General features: G+C 41.9%; 1 protein-coding gene across 1 annotated transcript; it reads right to left on the bottom strand.

Moving 5' to 3' along the window:
- Positions 1–6,446: 6,446 nt before the first annotated feature.
- Positions 6,447–20,120, bottom strand: LOC308301355 (26S proteasome regulatory subunit 4). The gene is made up of 11 exons (XM_080745316.1): positions 20,093–20,120; positions 19,533–19,586; positions 18,581–18,677; positions 17,500–17,624; positions 16,515–16,700; positions 15,925–16,053; positions 14,782–14,878; positions 11,890–12,079; positions 10,386–10,537; positions 10,151–10,305; positions 6,447–7,120 (listed from the first exon to the last, which is right to left on the bottom strand). The coding sequence occupies exons 1-11, from the start codon at positions 20,093–20,095 to the stop codon at positions 6,986–6,988; spliced, it is 1,323 nt and encodes a 440-aa protein (XP_080601442.1). The 5' UTR covers positions 20,096–20,120; the 3' UTR covers positions 6,447–6,985.
- Positions 20,121–22,024: the final 1,904 nt, after the last annotated feature.

Below are 22,024 nucleotides of genomic sequence, written 5' to 3' on the forward strand. Positions count from 1 at the left end.
TACTGTACTCAGTTGCTTAGGCGGTATTACAAGGGGCCCACATTCATTCATTACTTGCGCCAGCAGAGCGCGCAAGTACTGCGCTCGGCTGGGTATGTATGTCGGAGTCCTTCTTTGTTTAAACCCGTAGCCCAATCAGGGACCAGCATTTCTGGAAACATCATCGTTAACAGCCAATGAAGGACCAGCATTCCTGGTGATTCCAGTGGTGATGTCACTGGCATTGCCAGTGGTGATGCCAGTGATGAGTGCACCTCATGGCGTGCTCTGCTGGCGCACCAGTAGGCCATACATAGTAGGTCATGACCTACTGTGCACAAGACGCAAGTTGGCACCTCGACAGAGCAGTTTAAGTTCATTCAATTCAATTCAATTCAATTCAAAATTCAATTCAATTCAATTCAATTCAAAGGAGCTTTATTGGCATGAGGAAAACATGCTTTTACAAAGCAAGTGTCAAAATATGAAAATGGGGGAAGTATACAGTTGGATGGGGCATTGTGTAAACAGAGATCTATGTCTCATTGTGTCATTATATAGGCCTAGGTGTTATACAGTATACACAGGGTATAACGTTTCTTGAAACAAATTGCAGCAATCTTTTGCGGTCACTTGGGACAAATAGCATGCATCCATTTTAGTTGGAGTAGGTTACAAGTGGACTAGTCTCGTGTGACCAGACTGTTGACTCCCGCAATTTGCAAATGCTCCCGTCATACAGTCTGGGGCAACGGAAGTCTTATGATGAGTATGGGATAAAGCGGATGTGATGCACCCTCTCCCTTGGTTCAGTAGCGATAACAGCGACAAGTGTCTTCTTTCAATATTTTTTGAGGCATTATTTTGTCTTTCTCCAGTGTTGTTGGTGTTACTTCCATGATGTTTTCAAATATTTTCTTAAAATATACACGCATAACAAGAATATGCCGCTCGAATGTCCGTGCTATGTTTCCTATGGGACAACAGTTCCGTGCAGCAGTGACTACTTCCGATACTCGCAGTTCGGGAGCTGTCGTTCCAGACTCTATATAGCATTCGGAGATTGTGTAATAGTTATCTTACTACCCGAGACTACAAGTGGACTGAATAGTATCATCATAGCCACTACAACATCCTGTAGGTGTAGGTATTTGGGTGGACCTATCGCTGTAGTTACAGTATATGGAACAACATACAGTTTTCTATGGGTACATATTATACCGTATAAGCTATAGTAAAGTTTACATACAGCTGTCTTCTCAAACAGTAGGCCTAGGCCTATATCCACACTCAGGTGACTCCCTAACTTCACTCTCATTAAAATGACTGATTGTTTTCATAATTTAGGAGACTCTGATTCATTCAAAACATATATTTATTAAATATATTATTATTATTTCATCTAGGGTAACCCCAAAATCCCCAAAGTCCATTGAGTTCAATGGAGGAGAGGTGCCCTCCATTCAACTCCAAACCCTTGTACCTTTTCTGATTGGACAATATTATGTATTTGAGGATTGGTCAAGCTTCACATGACATTGCAATATATAACCACACTTCCAATTTCCTAGAATTGCAACTTTCTAGTTAGTGTGGTTGCCCCGCACCATTATTATTATGTTGTCTATACAATGTATTATGAAAGTGATTGCTAATGGGGTTGGTATTGGGGTTTTAAAATGATGAAGTTGAACATTGTAATTTAGTTTATAGGATGTAGTAGATGTAGGGTTTTGTAACTGTCTGTGTAAACATGATTGCAAAAGTTAATGAAAAATAATATTCAACAATACAAAAAACTATGTTAAATAAATAAAGGCCACCTGAATTAGGCTCAAAATCACGATTATACCTTAAATTATTATTATATTGAAAGTAAATTGCACTGCGTGCGATGTACAGTAGCCCATGCAGAAACAGTTTCAAAACAGTTATTATAATATATCGTTTCAAAGTAGACAAAAAACTAAACAAAAAAAACAGACTGCACCTTTAAAATGGGAGAACCTGATTGGGAGGCCAACTAACGCAACTATCATGGTCCAATGAACAATTTCCCCATATTGTGTATATTAGCTCCACTTAACATGCATAATCATGCACTAAAGCTTCATACATACCATACATTCACCCGTTCGACCGGTTGGTGGCGCCAAAATGACTTGGTTTGGCCAAACCCGGGGGTACTAGTTAACAGCGGAAGGATACCTTTAGTGTAAGAAGCTGCTTGGGTTGACACTGGAGAATTTGCTGCGCTGTTATGTGACGGGCTTTCTGATTGGCCGCTGCAGACCCGCAATATTATACTCCATGTATTGGCAGCAATTATTGGCTACGTGGGACCTGCATTGCACCAGGCATTGGCACTTGATGGAAATATAATAAATATAAATATAAGAAGCTTAAAAAGCCAAAGCATCTTTCTCCAATTATTTTTCCACAATCTTGTTAATTATCGAACAGTTACAATTTTAATTAACAGACTAGCGGATAATCCGATGGCTTTTTCTTTTTTTCTTTTTATTATTAGCGCCGGGCATTGCTTGATAGGTTCGAAGGGAAATGCGAGACTTGCTATTGGACGATACGCAACCTAGGCTGATATTTTCCCAGACAGACCTGCCTGAAATGTTAAAGAATGATATTTAGTTTAGACTTTTGCACTCATTTAATCTAGACATAAGTGTGATAAAAACGAGCTTCTATATTGAGGTTAAACAGAAAGGAGCATTAGTACAACACAGTAGTATAGTAAAGCTCAATATGTTTACAAAGACCACGTAAAAAGATAAAGCAGGTTACTACTTGTGTACACTAGTCCCAAAGCCTGGCGGATGGAAGGCGCAATGTGTCTAACAACAGCACCACCCAATGGACAGTGTTTAGAATGGCACGTTATGCATATTATGTCAGGGTTGGAACCTGGTGGAAAACATGACATGAGTTCTTGTTCCAAAGAAATCACTGCTGGGTTTGTGTAGCTATTTTGTTGCAGAACAAAAGAATATCACACTGGAACTGATTTAGGATTATTTCTGGAATGAATGTGTCTTTATACTGCTATAGAAATGTACAACATCAATGATTCAATTGTTACAATTAAAAAAGGTTTTGCATTACGACACCTTGTGAGCCTGTACATACAAGCCTCTAAAAATAATAATAATAAAGAAAAAAGAAAGAAAAAGGAAAACATTTATCTGATTTATTTACAACACAAATCTGCTATGGGGGTCCCTGGCACAAAATCATTTCAGATGTGGGTCCAAGTCCCAATAGGCCTACACATTAATTTGGGGATCCTTATGAAGAAGTTTGAGAACCACTGGTCTAGTGCAGGGGGGTCCCAGTCATTTTGGGGGTTCTCCGGATGATTTGCTTAATGTGTAGGCCTACAGACAGGGTGCAAATGTATAAAGTGTCAATTTAAAGCTATACTGTGTAAGATGCTCAACTAGTGGTCAGTAGCCCTATAGCAAACCGCGGTCGCGTTCGCGTCTTTCGCCCGTTTTTCGTACCTTCACACCCCCGCGTCTGCCTCCACAACGCCGAGAGCTATCTTTAGAGGGGTCCCTGGTTCCTGTGCGTTCAGGCATTCCGGAGAAACGGACTACTTCACCCTGCCTGGTAGGCGAGATTACCTTTTGACTAAAGAGACACACGGGCGACTACAAATATGGCGACCCCACTTCAAGATGCGCTGTGATTGGCCGGTAGTGTACCATGTGTGCATGATCGGCGATGTGATTGGGCAACGTATACACAACGTATACAGATGATGCAGATTACGTCATTTTGGCGCGAAATCCGGTCCACGGCCAGGATCATAGAAAACATATAAAGAGAAGGCTTCAGAAGCTGAAAATAACGGAGTGGGTGTTCTAAAACTTTAGCGATTTAACAGTTAGGACAATTTTAAGATTTGTTTTATAAAAAAAGTTACATGGTACAACTTTAAGTGTCTTTTAAGACCTCTTTAATGCCTCTAAAATGTAAAACAGTGGGGGACATAGGCCTATTACTGCATCAAAATTAATCAACAAACTAAACTACAAAACATTGTTAAACATTGGCCAAATTGTCAAATATTTAAGGCAAACAATTTGAAAATAGCAGATCTACAGTACATGCTCACAACACCTACAGTATAGTTATGAGGCATTGTGAGTATAGCTGTTTATATAGGCCTACTTAACTTATTAGCCTACTTATAAATTATAAGTAGGCTGAACTTATAAGTTATAAGTAGGCCTAGGCCTATATAAACTGCTAAACTCACAATGTCTCATAACTGCGAGGTGTGTTGTGAGAATGTAGATCTGCTATTTTCATCTGCTATAAAGCCTAGGCTATGCCTTTTGTGGTGTCCATTTTTCAGGAAGAATTTCCTTAATAGAGATAATTATACCCTGAAATACTCAGAGTTGCAAGTCAATATCAATTGCTTTTTTCCTGAAAAATTGGGAAGTTGGGTGCAAGAACACGATTTCATTACATTATGATTGTTTTTGTATTGAACTAGTACATGGCTTCACATCATCTTACATAATTTATAATCTGGAAGGTAATGCTGCACTTTACTCGCTTAAGCGGAATACGATTCAATGAAGCAAAATCTGTACACATCACTGTGATTGAATAATAATGTGAACGTGACATTTCAGAGAATGCCAAAAAACACGGTCACCACAGCCTTATTATCCCCAGTCAGTAACTACTCTGCACTTGTGGGGGAGGTTTACAGATATCCAACCAAGATCTGCCTTGAGCTGACAGGGCAAATGCCTTAAGGCCCTGTTATCTCTCTCTCTCTCTCACACACACACACACACACACACACACCCCTTCTCATTCTCCCAGCATCTCTGGTTCAACAAGCCACGCTTGATTTAAAGTTAAAGTGTGGTCTTTTTTCTTATTTTTTACGCATTTACTGAATGTGCTGCTATGTGCGAACTGTGGCTGAAATGCGTGACTGATTTAATAAGGGGAGAGAGTGAGTGAGAGTTATTAGTGCAAGAGGGGTTTGCAGCAGCAGTGCTCCTACTCAAGCCTGAGCGCCAAGCGGACCCCTGAGATGTAAATCAATGGTTCTCAAAGTGGGGTCCCGGGACCCCTAGGGGTCCACAGAAAAATGTGTTGGCATCGCAATCATTATATACATTTATATGTTGGCTATTCAAAAATAGCAAAAAGCTATTATTTTTGCCCTTACTGGAGGGTCTTTTTCTGGGGGTCAGATGTCAATTTCAATTTGGGGGTCCTTGACATAAAAAGGTTGAGAACCACTGAATGGTTGTGGGTACACTTTTTCTGCTGAGCACTAAGACACGTGGCTCCATTTTTAGAGGAATCAAATCAACATTACTTTTGAGTACGTCACATTGCAGTTCATTGCTGACCATTAATGATGTGCATGTTGCAACAGCATTATATTAAAGGCTGCCAGAACTGTGGTTGTCTACCCCCTTCTGCCCTGCTGTCATCTGATAGCAGGGTTTCCCAACTTCCCCTATTGCATGACTTCCAGAGAAGTTCTTGTCCTGACACCCCCAGAGGTTAGAGCAGGGTTTCTCAAAGTGGGTGCCGTGGCAACCCATGGGGTGCCTTGACCATAGACCATAAAAGAAAAAAAGAAAAATGTTGGTAACACTTTCTATGAAGCCCACATTTTCATCAAAATGTACTTAAAAGTACCAAAAGGAAAAGTACTAGTTTTCAAAATGTATCCAAATCAAAAATAGATGCTGAGCTTAAAATAATTACATGACTTACTGACTTACTAATGGAAATTAGTTTCCAACACTACTTACAGTGGAAATAGGCAATTGCAGCAATGCACTGGCATTATGTAGGCCATGGAAACCGCGCAAGATGCTGCAACAATGGTAGTCCCCCCCCCCCCCCCCCCCCCCCATCTAATTATGTGCATCTGTGCCGTCGTCAAGTGTGTGGAATAGATTCTTGCAATTAGAGAGCAGTTCTTTTAAAAGGAAAAATGGAGTGAGGAATTAATTTCAGCATGAGGGAGACAGGCCTCCCCTCAGGCCTTAGCTGTTAAGCAATGAGAACAGGTACCTCACACACTGTATGAAGGAAATCGAGGAAAACTGTGTTAAAACATAATAGTGAAGTGGGAGAAGACTTCACATACCAAGTCACTCCAGTGTCTCTACGTTGTTTCTACGTTATGCAGATTGGAGCAATAACTCTTGCCTCTTAAGCTTTTAGGTTGAAACAGAGCAACAGAATCCGAGAATCCGTCACAAGCAAAGAAATGGTACTGCAGTATTAGATGTCACAAATGTCCTCTCTGTGAATACGAAATGTAAATATGCTACAAAATATATCATCCAATGCTTTTTATAGACCCATTTTATTGCACAAGTTGTCTGGGACGCGGAGGAGTGGCAGGTACAGCAATGCGATTGGTCCCAATTGCATACCGTATTTCACGATTATCCACAATTAACTCAGAGTTTTGCAGCAATTAAATGATGGGAACAGACAGGATCATGTAAACGTTTCCAGGGTTATTTATATGTAGAGTTTAAAGCCATGTTGGACAGAATTAGCCTGGCATTAGCCAGACTGATAATGTGGATTCACTTCCGTGGAGTGACGTGTGAGTGAGTCCATGTTATCAATGTGGCTAATGCCAGGATAGGGCAGAACAGGTGAGCGCGTGAACGAAAAACGAGCACTCACACCGTGCTGTCCTGGGGAAACAGGACCCTGGGAACATGGGTAAACTTGTACCACAATGTACCAAGTAGAAAAAACAGCCGTCTTTCTTCCATAAGTTTATTTTCATATTGTGGATATTGGTATAAGCCAGACATGACATGCACAAAAAAGAAACAAATATCAAAAACTCTCTCGGAGGAGACAAGACAATACAGCCGACTCCTCTTGTACTCTCTCTTTCACACTGTGATGGGCGGGTGCCGTAAGGGAGGGTGTCGGCCGGGGGCGTGAAAACAAAGGGTGAAATGGTGGCGAAAGGTTAGAGGTACAGTCCCTCCGGTGTGCCCTCCTGTTTCTTGTAAAGGACGTTCTCTTTTGACTTCTTGAAATCCTCGTTGGTGACCTTCATTCGGCGCTCTCGCAGTGCCATCAGGCCCGCCTCCGTGCAGATGGCCTAGAAGATTGGACGAGAGGAGGAGGACAAGACAGAAAACCATGATGAGACATGTAGTTGCTGTTTGGGCAGAAATGTCTCCATATTATAACAGTTTTTTCGTAAATTAACGCCCTACTTGATCACACTGGAAGTGTCACACAAAAGCGTCAAAAGCAGCAGATCTGCAAGCTTTTGCTGTTTTTGAATTTTCCTGAAAAATAACATGTGAGGTTTCCACCCGGCCGAGACGATATTCAACCTTGAAAGTAGGGGTGGGCGATATGGTGATAATTATCGTTGAGGTGATACAATGTCTCCACCATATGCCTTTTCAGAGGTATCGTATATATCGTGATACAATTGAGGGAGCTTTGTCAAAAATCCTGTTGAATTGTTAAAGAGATCCATTGCAGAATTCAATTTAAACCTGTATTCTGGTCTAAATCAGTAGTTCTCAAACTTTAAAATGTCAAGGTCTCCACTTAACTCTGACAGTACCAATGAAACCAAATGGATCCGTAAGGGTCCATTTGGTTTCATTTGTATACTGTCATAGTTACATACTTGTTAAGTTCAATTTGGACCTCCCAAAAGGAACCCAGAGAGTCTAGTTTTTGTCAAGTAACTTGAAAAATAACCATAAAAACCAACGTGAAAAAGAATCGTGATAAAATCATGTATCGTGATACAGCTTGGGAAAATATCATGATATCGTATTTTTCCATATCGCCCACAGCTACTTGAAAGCTGTGGAATAACTGTCCGTAACAAAACAAAATAATACTTCCCAAAACTGGCAGCCTCTAATGCTGCTCTTCCCCCTGCTTTGTGATCGTGACTTAATTTGGTCCAACGTTTTGTCTCCATTCCCTGCAAAATCCCTTTGGGTAATAAGAGGCAGTCGAATATTCAAACAGAAAATTGCTTGCGTGAACTACAAAGTGGTTGCTACCCATTTGACACAATGATCCTTTTTCGGCAGAGAGAAAGCCATTTGGTGACTAACGATAAAAGAGCCCTCATTATTTTTCAATTCCAACAATATGAGTGCCATTTAGTGCAAGTGGGCCACACAGGTGCACATGATGCTGCTACTAAATGCATATTCAACATGCCATTGTGAAAGACCACACTAGAGGGCAGCAGAGTAAGGCAAATAAGTGGGGTTCCACACTGTTGCCCTGCTGTACACACAACACATGTGCAAAAGCTCAAGTGGTCAGAGTGACCTTATGATTTATTTATATATTTAAAAAATCCTCTCTTCTGGGTGTCCCCCACCCCCTCCAAATGTTTGCCTCGGCGGATTTGTCTGGTTCCAGGCTACCCTAGCACAAAATATTTTCAGATGAGGGCCCCAAGGCAAAACATTATCAATTTGGGGGTCCTTGGCACAAACAATTGTGTGCTTCTCATCAGAACAGTCTCATGCTGGAAATAATAAATTAGTTCAATGTGGCTTGGCCTAACTAGGGGTGGCTCGGTATCGACATTTTGTTATCGCGGTTACCGTCTTCCCATTTACCGCCGGTATTGCGGTAATTACCGCACCCCCGTATCTATCAATTAAGGTTCGGCGATAAGCCAAAATATTCCAATCATCTGCCCAGAATTTGCCGTCCACAGCCCGAGTATACATCCCCGTACAGCACAGCGGGTCTGGCTTTGAAAGGAGCAGATCTACAAGCTCACAACACGTTGCATCAGCGACGCGTTCTGAGCTTGTAGATCTCTGCACTGTCGGGTTACTATAGTAATGTAGGCTACAGGGGCTTTTCAGACACAGTACGCTGCGTGTGAACAACCAGATGAGAGACGGCCCGGGTAGATCGTGTACATTGATTCTGTAAAGTCACGTCTCTAATTGCATTGATTGAGTGACAGGTTTTAGTTACAAGACTTGACACAAAAGGTTGTAAAATCGCTGACGGAGTCAGCGACGCGTTGAAAAAGTAGAAGCTGGTTTCATTTTCGGTTTTAGCTCGCGCTCTGTCTGTATGAATAAAAAGGTATCTGCCACAAGGTATGTATAAACATGCTTGTGTCGTGTGGATAATGGAGAAAGTTTAACGCTGCTGCCTGCTACGAGACAGCTGCTCCAGTCAGTGTCCAGTGGGGATTTCTGTCTCCGCGTGACGGCAATACCTAGTTTCATTTTCGATGAAAAGGAAACTGATGGCCCATTAAGCTTCCAAACATGTGGTACGCGGCCCAGAGCAGAGCGGCATGGAGCGCATGCGGTCCTTGCTTCTCCCCCGTTTTAAAACTTGCTCATTCTCAATAAAAAATTTCCTCTTTATTGTCTTTTTTGACCGCGGTAAGGACCCTGACACCGCGGTAGGCCGCGGTATACCGCGGTACGGCGGTTACCGTCCCCAACCCTAGGCGGCGGCCTAACTTAACTAAAGAACTCAGCTATACATGACCGCAGCAACAAAAGGGCAAATAGAATCCGGCCTAGATTATGTAAAAAATTAAATAAAACTACTGTCCCACTACAGCATACTTTTATATCTCTTCCAAATGCCATTGCATCTAAGGAGGAGCAGCATAGAAAGGGTACAGAGGAATGGAGAAATTTCAGTTGATAAAATTTTGAATTAACTGCCTATGTCAGGCGGCCCGCGGGCCATTTAGGGCCCGCGGGGGGCTACTGTCTGGCCCCCACCAACCCCAGTAATAATGGTGGTATAAGAGCAGCAACAAGACTAGTATATTGTTGTTGTCGGATGGAAATCTTGTATCTCCAAATTTGTACTTTCTTTCGCAAATCATACAAGGCCGTCGCACAAAAGGCCGTCGCACTGCGAGGCGTTGTGTGCTTGTAGATCTGCTGTTTTCACTTGTTTAAATCATTTTTAAAACGATAAATGCAAACCCTGGCCTATGTGATCACTACGCAAACATAAGTCTGCCTGTTGTAGTCATTATGAAACTCTGAATCATGCAAAGTAATGCAGTCTCCCCATTGGATAATTACTTGGACTTTTTGGGAATACCTCCTGGAAGACCCCATTTGACGAAGTGCATGGTGCATCGCTCTCATACCTTAATATCTGCTCCCGATAGGTCGTCCTTGGCCAGGATGAGATCATCAAGGGTAACGTCATCGGCCACCGTCATGCGGCTGGTGTGGATCTGGAAAATCCTCCTCTTGGTCTTCTCGTCAGGCAAGGGGAACTCAATCTTACGGTCGATTCTCCCTGTAGGACGACAGGTTCAGTCAGCGCATGATCGTGACAAAACGAGCAGTGAGTATCAAAACCACATCATGAGATGGGACCTGGTCTGATGAGGGCCGGGTCCAGGGTCTCTATCCGGTTGGTGGCCATGATGACCTTGACGTCTCCCCGTGAGTCAAAGCCGTCCAGCTGATTGAGCAGCTCCAGCATGGTCCTCTGGATCTCCCTCTCACCACCAGAGTTAGAGTCATACCTACAGCACACACACACACACATGGGGACAGAAGAAAATCAGCCTGGAACATATCTCACCTAGCTAGGCCTATCCAATGTGAGGACAGAGTAAGACACTCTTGATGAAGGTCCAGTGGGACTGAAACGTCAACTTAAATAAAAATTGGGCTGCTGAGCAAGAGCAGTGTGTGGGATTTCTTGTTCGCAAAAATGTTTTTTTTTTTTTCATGATTGTTTCAGGACAACACAGAACCATTACATGTATTAGGGCTGCACAATATGGACCACATTTCATATCTCGATATTTATGCCAAATATTTCGATATCGATACGATATTACACATTTCATATTCAATATTTGAAGTGTTGCAACAGTGAAAACTAAGCATTATTATCAAGCATCAAAAAACAGCATAAGTCAATATCACTCTTGATTTTAAGTGCTACTGGATTCTCACACTTGTTATTTTAATATTCTAAGTGTAGCAAAAGGCAATGATATGGGCAACAATATAGGCAACGATATGGACGATATATTGCCCAGGGTGATATATCGCGATTGCCTTTCACAATGCTGAATTGCTGATATTGCGCATGGTCATCTTGATAACAATATATTGTGCAGCCCTAACATGTATATTGTTAAATAGTGTTTGTAGATATTTACACAGGTTGTTGCCAAAAATAGCTTTTGATCCTGTGCTCTAAACCATTATTAGTTGCCCCTGGCAACTGCCCAGTCTCTTTCTTGCCTTCTGCAGAGTGGCCCTCGAAATGAAGGGCACCCAAACCTGAGTAAACTGAAGTAGGCTAAGAGGACATGCCAGAATTAGACTCCTGAACTGGACATGTTCTGTCGTTGGCTGGGTTTGCGTCAAACACATTACATTTGCATTGCATGAACTTGATTGCATGAAACTGTCTGCATATAAATAAACAGACAGTGATCCTCAATTCCTGTAATTTGACACGACACAGTTAAAACTGTGGCAGTAATTTTTCTTTTAAAAGTAGATGTTTCTGTTAACAAAAACAATTAACTTCCTGGTATTGATGTTATGTGTTAGTAGCAGTTATACAAACTGACATTCGTCATAGCACCGGTCAGACTGCATAGACCTGGTCCCCGATGAAAGATGGATCAAAATCGTACAGTGTGTGGTCACCTTCAGACAAGCATCAAATCACGCTCATAGAAAGAACAAGACGTAATAAGTAGTAGAAGTAATAGCTCGTTCAATAGTGTAGCCATCAACGCAAGCCCTTGAACATGTACCTGCCATCTCACACTTCTAGTCCAACACCAAGCCATCTCCTCACGACCACATTAGCACCTTGCTGATGTTCAGAGGCTCTCTCACACACAAGTACCTTTTAGTCCCGATGGCATCTATCTCATCAATGAAGACGATGGAAGGGGCGTGTTCCTCTGCCACCCTGAACAACTCTCGCACCAACTTGGGTCCATCTCCGAGGTATTTCTGGATCAGTTCTGAGCCCACCACCCGCAGGAAGGTGGCTGATGTCTGGTTGGCTACCGCCTTGGCTAGCAGGGTCTTACCTGGAGCAAAGGCGGTAAACAAAAACAACCATAAGTAAACAGCAGCTGGCATTTCACCACTTTTCAAGAGGTACATCTCTTGAGGAAAAATGTACGTGTGGCACTTCAGGACAGATAACTCTCTTTTCTAGTGGCTCAGCCTTGTGCGTGTCTGTCTGTGTGTACCACATAGGCACAGACCCAGCTGTGACCCCATGCATTTGATCAATCTCTACACCCACAGCATCACAGAGTGCTCTTACGTACTTAGATTGTGTTATATTCTTGTGTAGGCCCTGCAATAGTTGTGGAAATGTCTGCGTTCCCCTTGGACAGTGCCCTTCAAAAAAGGTCCCTCATGAATGGATGGAATTTACCAAGACCAATGTAACCCTTATGACTACACCTCCATTTGAACTGAGGTTTTATAGTGATAGCAAGCACTGGGGAATTAAAAAAGTTAGACTATGAACAATTTCTGTACTACATATTCATAAAAACACCACATTCCCTTATTATTCCTTACTAGGGATGGGACGATAAGCGATATAATCGTTTATCGTGATAAAAACACTCACAATAATCGTATCGTGGAGATTTAATTTATCGTGATATCGTCCTCCGTCATGCACTGGGTTCAATTCACCTTTTATTTGCCGAGCTGCATATCCGGTGCCACATAAACCCGGCCTCTATAAATTGGTAAAAGGTACTTATAATATACGTACTTGTTTTTTTTCACTCTATCAAATGTCTAAAAAAAATAGCCGATCTACAAGCTCACAACCCGACACGTTGCGACGCGTTGTGAGCTTGTAGATCTGCTATTTTTTGGCAAATGTTCCGCCCCAGGATAATGGGTTTTGATTATCACGATAATATCGTAAATCGCGATTTCTTTTGTCACAATAATCGTGATATGAAATGTTCATATCGTCCCATCCCTATTCCTTACACACATTACCCAAGATTTGGGAGGCTGACCAGAGATGGTTACGGATACAGCTCCTCAAAAATGTCTTCTCATGATTGAATGTCGGAAAGGAAAAACTGTCCGATTACTACAGGTTACAGGCCAAGACCATTATCTGTGTGTTGTGTTGCCTTGCGTTACAAACCAGAATCCAAATCCAATCAGTTTAAACTTGGACATGGACCCATTTGTTCCCGTCATCCCAATTAATAAAAATAAGCCATCAAATTAGCCTAATGAACACCTTCTGTCACACCTCCATGGAAACAATCACAGTAGCATGGTAGCAATTTCGATGATCTCAAGAAGTATAGCCTACACGAGAGCATGAGAGCGGAACGAGTGACTAGATTTTGACTGGAACACAGAGGATTGGTCCCCCTGCCAATCCGTCCAGACATCATCAATGCAACAGGAGTGAGAACACTGTCTCGTCAGATCCCGCATGTAATTCTGAACTGATTGCCGTCATTAAAATGTCTGTCATCCGCCAATTCTGGTTGTTAATGCCTTGTGTCAGTTATATTTATATTACCAGTCAATCAAAGGCTATGATTTAAAATGGAAGTGTCAGGTTTTCCCTGCCCCACACACTCGCTTTGCACGTCCTTTTAAGGATAGAGAGGAAGAGAGAGATACAGAGAGAGAAAGGGGTTTTATTACTGTCCGTCTTAAAAAGACAATGACTACGAAAAATTAAACTTGGATAGCATGTTTAGCATAGCACATGAGCGGAGCGAGGAGAATTACCGCTCCGCGCTCCAGAGGGCTCTTGTCTCGCTCGCTAATCGCGCTGGTCGGCCACCGCACCGCTCCCCCCCGCTCGGTCGCTCAACTTTATTTGCGCATCTCTTACTCAGTGCTCGGTCCACGCTCCGCTCAGGGTCGTCAATCAGAGTCAGCAGCCAAAATAAAAAGGTATTTTGCTACCATGTCCGAAAGACTTTCTCCTTTGCCACAAGCAAACAACATATACACCATCCAAGTTAACTTTTTGTGTAGCATAGGCATTATTTTTTAATAAGACGGGCAATATTAAATCCTGTTGATTAATCACCACAGAGAGAGAAAAACGTATCCTTTGACTGGCTGGTGACGATATATAAATTAACTGACACAAGGCTATTTATTATTATAAACATAGCCTACTTGTGTCGATGATATACATTGACTCGAGTGAAATCTTGATCAAGACAAGGGAATTCTCTGTCTGCTCTCCCCTCGGCGGTGCCGCACTCTGCACTCAGTGCACTGTGACTGTCTGCGTGCGGGTTTAGACATGTGGCGCGCTGCCCCAATAGGATCAGCTAGGAGCGGAGGAGGGTCGGCGCTCCAAGGAGCGGAGGGAAATCCTCCCTCCACCGTTGCTCAGACCCATTTTAAAACTCGCAAGCTCAAGTAAAAAAAGCACCGCTCCACTCCCCGTGCGCTCCGCTCACATGCTCTGGCAGTCAATGGCGCAAAATGCATTGACATAAGGGGTTCGTAGGGGCATTCTAGTTTCTGAGCAGAGTGTGGATCAGAGCGAAAAACAAGGTGAGTGATGTAGCAGTTTGTAGTGGAGCGGAAGGGAATCTCTTTGAGCGGGGAGCGGAGCATGAAAACAGCCTTGTGTGAGCACGGAGCAGCATCTGGCCCACACTCAGCCCCAGGGGGATGTTCTACATCTATGTGTGGGGTTTCCTTTACCCAATGAATGGAATCATTGCATGATGGACATGTGAGAATCTTCTACATTCATAGCACTCACCTGTGCCAGGTGGACCGTATAGGATGACACCTTTCGGGGGCTTAATGCCCATCTCCTCATAATATTCTGGATGTGTAAGGGGCAGCTCCACTGACTCCTACCAACACAACAGAGACATGTACATTAGTACATTTTTGGCTAGGCGAAACATTGTTGTTAACCCTGCAAGGCCCGAATTAATTTCTACTGGCCAAAAAGAATCCGGTGGTGTTGTAGGAGTGCTAATCAGAGGAAAATGTAATGTTTTTTTTAACACATTCCCCGCCATTTAACAATACCTTCGTACTCTATGGTGCCTCTGGTCTCCATAGACTTCCATGTAATTCATAGTGCACAGATCATGCACACCCATGCCTAGATAATGCACCACGTGTGTCCACATTGCTCACAGCTTTCAAACAAAAAAATCCGAATGGAAATCCGTTCAGGCATTCATGAGATACAAGCCATTATGTTTTCCTAAAATGTAAACAAAGATGGCTGCCATGTTTGATAGATGGGGTTGCTATGGGGGTTAAACATGCAATTTCGCGATTTCTATCATGCCTACTACATTTTTTGGGGTCCAAAAAAATTTTGAAAAAAATATTTTTTAGAAAAAAAAAGAAAAAAAAAAATTCAAAATGGCGGAAATTCTCGGGACTATCGGGCCTGGCAGGGAAAGACATTGAAATAATCTCGGGACTATCGGGCCTGGCATGCAATGAGTTAAGACAATGTTTTTTGTAAGGTTTTATAGCCATAATTCATAAATCATGCTCCAATTTACATTTTGGGAATATTTCTCACAATAATAACATATGTACATGTTCTAGACATTCTAATGATCACCAAAAAAATAATTACAGGCATTTTACTTATGATTTTGTGAGGAATAGCTTCAGTGAAAAAGTGAGATGTTGTTCTTCTAGACTCTGGATTCCAGAGATTTTGAAGTTGTGTGAATGTCAGCCTCTGTGGGGGGTATTCATATGCAAATATCGTGGCCAATGGCATTGTAATACAAAAAAATAGGATAGATGGTGATGTGAAAAAAGAACAGGAAAACTAATTATTTACACTCTTTTTTTTGATAAAATAAGAATGTGTCCAACCTTGCAGGGTTGGCAGGCTGGAATGAAGCATGTGTGTCAGTGTGTGTACCTTGATCTCCTGGATCTGGTTATCCAGTCCTCCAATGTCAGCATAGGTTTCTTGGGGGGCCTTCTCAACTTTCATCACCGTCACCAGGGGGTCTGTATCATCCATCAGCACCCCGATCACAGCATGGACCTGACACGCACATCAATTGTCATTATCAAACAACACTTGAATGCAACAATGTATGTATGCCGATATGCTTATGGGAAACGGGACAACGTGGCAATTATGCAAAATAGACCCCATGGCAAGTCATTTGGGATCAAGTGGGAAAATTAGCCAATATGTTTTTTAATCTGGAGTTGTCGCATTCAAAAAAAAAAAAAATATATATATATATATATATATAGGCCTATATACTTTTTTTTATTGTGACGATTCGTTGATATGAAATATACAATATAATTATGAAAAGAAAAACCTGCTTCTCAATTATTCTATTAACCTATATGTGCAAGATTAAGTGGGTTATTGGTTCCCTAAATGTGTGTTTTTGGGGGACAAACGCACAAAGCTTTCGGGGCTCTTCAAAATAGTGGCAGGCGTTGTGTTAATGTGGGTTAACTGCCCTGCCCGACCCATGCGTCTGTTACCTTGTGGTTGAGCAGCACGGAGCAGCCAGGCTCCAACAGGTCTTTATCCACGAAGGACAGGATGCTGACGTAGTGCTCAGAGCCCACAGATGTAGACACTATGGCATGGTTGTCGTCAATGATCTCCTCCAGGGTGCCCACCGACATGGGGGTTCCCCGCAGGTCATCCACCTTGGACCTCTCCTCCTGAGAGAGAAAACAAAATAGATATTAGCTCTTTTTTTTTGTTTTCCTAATTCAGTGGTTCTCAACCTGTGGGTCGGGACCCGTCCCCAAATTATTTTGTGGGGTCCCCAGATGTTTAGCTTAATGTGCAACATTGTTTTCTCACTCAACAGTAAACAAACCAACATAAAGTTTAAGTGTATAGAAGGAATATGCAGTGACAATTTGAGGAATTTGTAATGGAATAGATAAGGGTCTATTTAGCTTTTTTTTCCCTTTTTTCTAATTCAGGTGAAACGGCAACCGTTCTTTGAATTGGGCGATGGGGGCAAAATCTTTGTAATTCTTTCAGCAGGCTGAATCGGCGACACTTCTCGCAGGTCAACAGCCTCTTATGCTATGTAAAACCAGTCTGAAGTAGGCTGGCAGAGAGTAAGCCATGGACAGTTGGACACATACGGAAAAACAATGGGAAATGTCAGATTTTCAATTCCTCACAACAAGATAGGATTGAGGTTAAATATCAGTGAAGGTGACACAAATATTTCTGTGCAGAATACTTTTCTCTTTTTAATCTCACTTTTATCAGACCAAGTCACCCTGACATGCGCAGGCAGGCAGATTGCAAAAGAACCCAAGGTGGTGCCGCGCTGTGAGCTTGTATATCTGCTATTTTTCAATAACTAAAATCTAAAATAATTTCAGACCTAAACAGGTAAAAATACAAATATGTAACAGCAGCAATAACAGTACTATAAAATTAAAAAATGCGTAAAAAAACGACAAAACAGTGGTGAGGCTGAGTGGAGTGCCGTCTGACCTCCTGTTTCTCCTCCAGGGGTTTCATCTGCTCCTGGTTCCTGATGAACTCCTCCTCCATCAGCAGGTAGTCCTTGATGCGCTCCTGCTTCAGGAGCTTCAGACGGCACTGGGTGTGAGGCGTGACTGACACACACACACACACACACACACACACACACACACACACACACACACACACACACACACACACACACACACACACACACACACACACACACACACACACACACACACACACACACACACACACACAACTCAGTTGAACTGTGATTTAAGTCATTCATGTAGGGCTGCAACTATCGATTATTTTCGTAGTATTTTAATTAGGGGCGGGCGATATGGAAAAATACAAAATAACTATATTTTCCCAAGCTGTATCATGATACACGATTTTATCACAATTCCTTTTTCACGTTGTTTTTTTATATGGATATTTTTTCAAGTTACTTGACAAACTAGACTCTCTGGGTTCCTTTTAGGAGGCCTAAATTTAACTTTACAAGTGTGTAACTCTGACAGTATACAAATGAAACCCCATTTGTATACTGTCAGAGTTAAGTGGAGACCTTGACATTTTTAAGTTTGAGAACTACTGATTTAGACAAAAAATGCAGGTTTAAATTGAATTCTGCAATGAATCTCTGTATTAACGATTAAACAGGATTTCTTTATAAGGCTCCCTCAATTGTATCACAATATATACGATACCTCTGAAAAGGCATATCGTGGAGACATTGTATCGTCTCAATGATAATTATCACCATATCGCCCACCCCTAATTTTAATCGATTACATTTTCAACCGATTTAATAATGGTGAAGCAGGTTTTTTTAAATAGCTTATGTGTTATTTTAATCAATGTTTTATGTAGCGACAATCAATTAACCACTTAAGCCATAATGCCATTTCACATTTTCATTCCACGACAGCGTTGTGCAAAAAGTGAAAATAGCTGATCTTCAAGCTTTGTGAGCTTGGAGATCTGCTATTTTCTATAAAACTTTTCACCTATAATGACATGGCCAAAATAGGGATCAATTATTAATAAGATTATTTTATTTTATCATCTTCTTCAGTACCTAATGGAAGCTTGCTGGCAGCGTCTGGTCCCTTGGACTTCTTCTTCCTCTTGCCGACTCTGGTTGGGATGGGAGGTTCGTACTTCTTTTTCTTGTCCTGTCCAGGTGAACACATGGGTCAGAATAGGTCAAAAATAAAAAGCAAGGTGTTCCCCGCTCATTTCCTTACCATCAACCAGTGTTGATTTCGTAGACTAAATCTATGACGAAAAATGTCCATCAAATGTCCATTTTCACTGACGAAAACTAAATAAGAATTAAACAAAAACTAAGCTATGATGACTAAAACTATGACTAAATATATTGACAGTTTCGTTTAAAAAATAAATTAAAAAAAGACAAGTCATTTTATTTTTGGTTGCACTTGGGTGTGTTGCGCTCTAAAAATAGCAGATTTACAAGCTCACAACACGTCGCGAGCTTGTAGATCGGCTATTTTCAGCATGCAACCAAGCGTGAAATCCCCATCAAGGCCCGCTAAAATACGTTTTCTTTGTCAACAAATTCACGTTAAAAATCTACATCTTAAAATCTTATATTAAGTCGACTAGATTAAAACTAAGCAATTTCAGATGACAAAAATATGACTATAATTAAAGCTTCTTTTTTTTTCTTCTAAAAGACTATGACTAAAACAAATCAAAATGTGTTGTTAAAATCAGCACTGCTATCACCTCAATACATCGTGAGCTTGTAAATCTGCCGAATGTTTGTCCCAGAATAGGATTCATGTGATCAACTCTTGTAGAAAAATACATATATGTAAACTTTCTTACAAAGCTCCTTTAATCAACACGGCATTCTGATGTGCTGTGCTCCAAACTAAGGTTTGTAATGCTAGTTATTATGATTGCATGATGACAATAACAGTCCAGAAGCCATACCAGATCCAGCTGCTTGGTCACCAAAACAAGCTGTGACATTTAGCCAACATAAGCTGTGTCATTCTCACCTTGTCATCTTTCTTGCCACCTCCTGGACCGTGACCTCCACTCTGACTTTGACCCTGAAAAACATACATTAGACATCATCAGACATGAGAAGTGCCAATTCATAATTGTCAATGTTTAAATGTGCCCATTATGTTTTTGATTGCTGTCATGCTAGCAACTGCCAAGCTAATAGACTGAGATAATGTAGTTTCATAACACACTTCATTACGAATATCACCGATAACAGCTTCCAGTTAGCATCGTTAATCTGATCAAATTAAAGACATTATGAATGACTTGGTTCGTATTTTAATTTCAGGAATGTTCTTTCAAACGGACAGTCATGATTGCTGTTAGCAACGAGCTAACGTCGGCTAGCCTACCAATCAGTTAGCAAGCTCGAAAATATGTGTTATTCTGTGGTTAATTCGCGTCTGAGACATCAACAACCCCCAGAGTGGTTCAACAACACTGAATGCATCGCTGTAAAGCACAACGCGAGGTGTTATGTGCGCAAAATATAGATTATTTTTTTAATTCAAAAATAAGAGCCATAAGGAAAAAATGCTTGCTCACTTACCATTGTTGGTTGTCGCTCTGGAATGACGGCAGACAGTAAGGGACGCTCTGTAGGACAAACTGCACGACCATACCATACGCGCACGTTAAGTCGTTGGCTCTCAAAGTGGGGTCCAGGGACCCCCAGAGGTCCTTGGGGGAGTCCCCAGCACAAGGGGTCCCCAGCTAAATGATAGATAGGAACCAAATGGACCCTTATGGGCATGTAACTCAGAGAGTGTACCAAATGGATATATTATTGATGTTTTCTAGTGTGATAGGACAGGTGACTGCTGCCTCATTATCAGAAGGGTTTAGGCCTAATATCCATTTATTTATTTCTCCTCAAGCGCCAAGCCAGAAGCTCTGAAGCTGTATGTTCTGCATTGATTTGACAAGCCACAATCAAGGTGAGAATTCCAAAAAGTCTACTAGCCTAGTAGCCTATCATTCATGCACACATGGGGTGTAAAGTAACTAAGTACATTTACTTAAGTATTGTACTAAAGTACAAATTTCAGGTATTTGTACTTTACATAGTAGGCTATTTCCAATACTTTAACTTACTCCTCTACATCTCGGATGCAAATATTGTACTTTTACTCCACTACAATTATTTGAAAACTTTAGTTACTAGGTAATAGGCTACTTTAATATACTAGAAGCTGGCTTCTAGTATATTATGCCCATATATGGAGATCTCTGTATCTGTCTGTCTGTGTCCCTTTTATGCCCGTATATGGAGATCTTTGTGATTCTGCGTCCATTGTATGCCCATATATGCCATATATGGAGATATCTGTTTATCTGCGTCCATTTTATGCCCATATATGAGATCTCTGTCGCTTTTTCAAACAGATGGTCAAAACGGGTCCTATGACAACAGGTATAATGAGGGGGAACCGGCACTGTGTCTGCAACACAGTCGGAGGCACAGACAGATACAGAGATCTCCATAATGGGCATAAAGGGACACAGACAAACAGATGGAGGAGGAGACAAACTTAATGCAAACCCCATTATACCTGTTGTCATAGGACCCGTTTTGACCATCTGTTTGCCTGTGTCCATTTATGCCCATATATGGAGATATCTTTATCTGTCTGTCTGCGTCCACTCTATGCCCATATATGGAGATCTTTGACCATCTGTTTGCCTGTGTCCATTTATGCCCATATATGGAGATATCTGTATCTGTCTGTCTGCATCCATTTTATGCCCATATATGGAGATCTATGCAGACACAGTGCCAGTTCCGGAAAATCCTGATGTCAGACATCAGAATCCGAACCTTTCGTGCTGGTTCCAGAAAATCGTGTATCGGGTCGGGTCGAGGCCGAGCACTGTATTACCTGCTGCGGTGGGGAACGCGCGTGCCGAATTTGAAATAGGGAATGAATGCCCCTCCCTTTAATGCAAACCCCATGAATGCCCCACCCTTTAATGCAAACCCCAATATACCTGTTGTCATAGGACCCGTTTTGACCATCTGTTTGTCTTTGTCCACTTATGCCCATATATGAAGATCTCTGCACACACAGTACCGGATGCGGAAAACTCTGATGTCAGACATCAGCTCCGCATACGGGCATTCATTTTATTCCCATATATGGAGAACGCGCATGCCGGTGGGACAAACGGTTCTCGAGATACGCGGATTACATACATACATACACACTCACAGAGATTTTTTGTTGACTCATGTGGCGTACGTGATGTCAGAGCCTTTTATGAAGTGATGTCACAATGAGTCAGCGCTTGCGCCGATTTCCTCCGGAACAGCCTGATGTCAACAATCAGCCCGCATAAGGAGATTCCGAACGTTTCGTGCTGGTTCGGGAAAACCGCGCTTCGGGTCGGGTCGAGGCCCGGCACTGCACTCTGCGCCACGGCGGGGAACGCGCGTGCCGAATCTGAAGCCGGTGGGACGAACGGTTCTCGAGATACGCGGATT

The sequence above is a fragment of the Nannobrachium achirus genome, assembly GCF_963921795.1.
Source record: "Nannobrachium achirus genome assembly, chromosome: 16".
Classification (NCBI taxonomy): Eukaryota; Metazoa; Chordata; class Actinopteri; order Myctophiformes; family Myctophidae; genus Nannobrachium; species Nannobrachium achirus.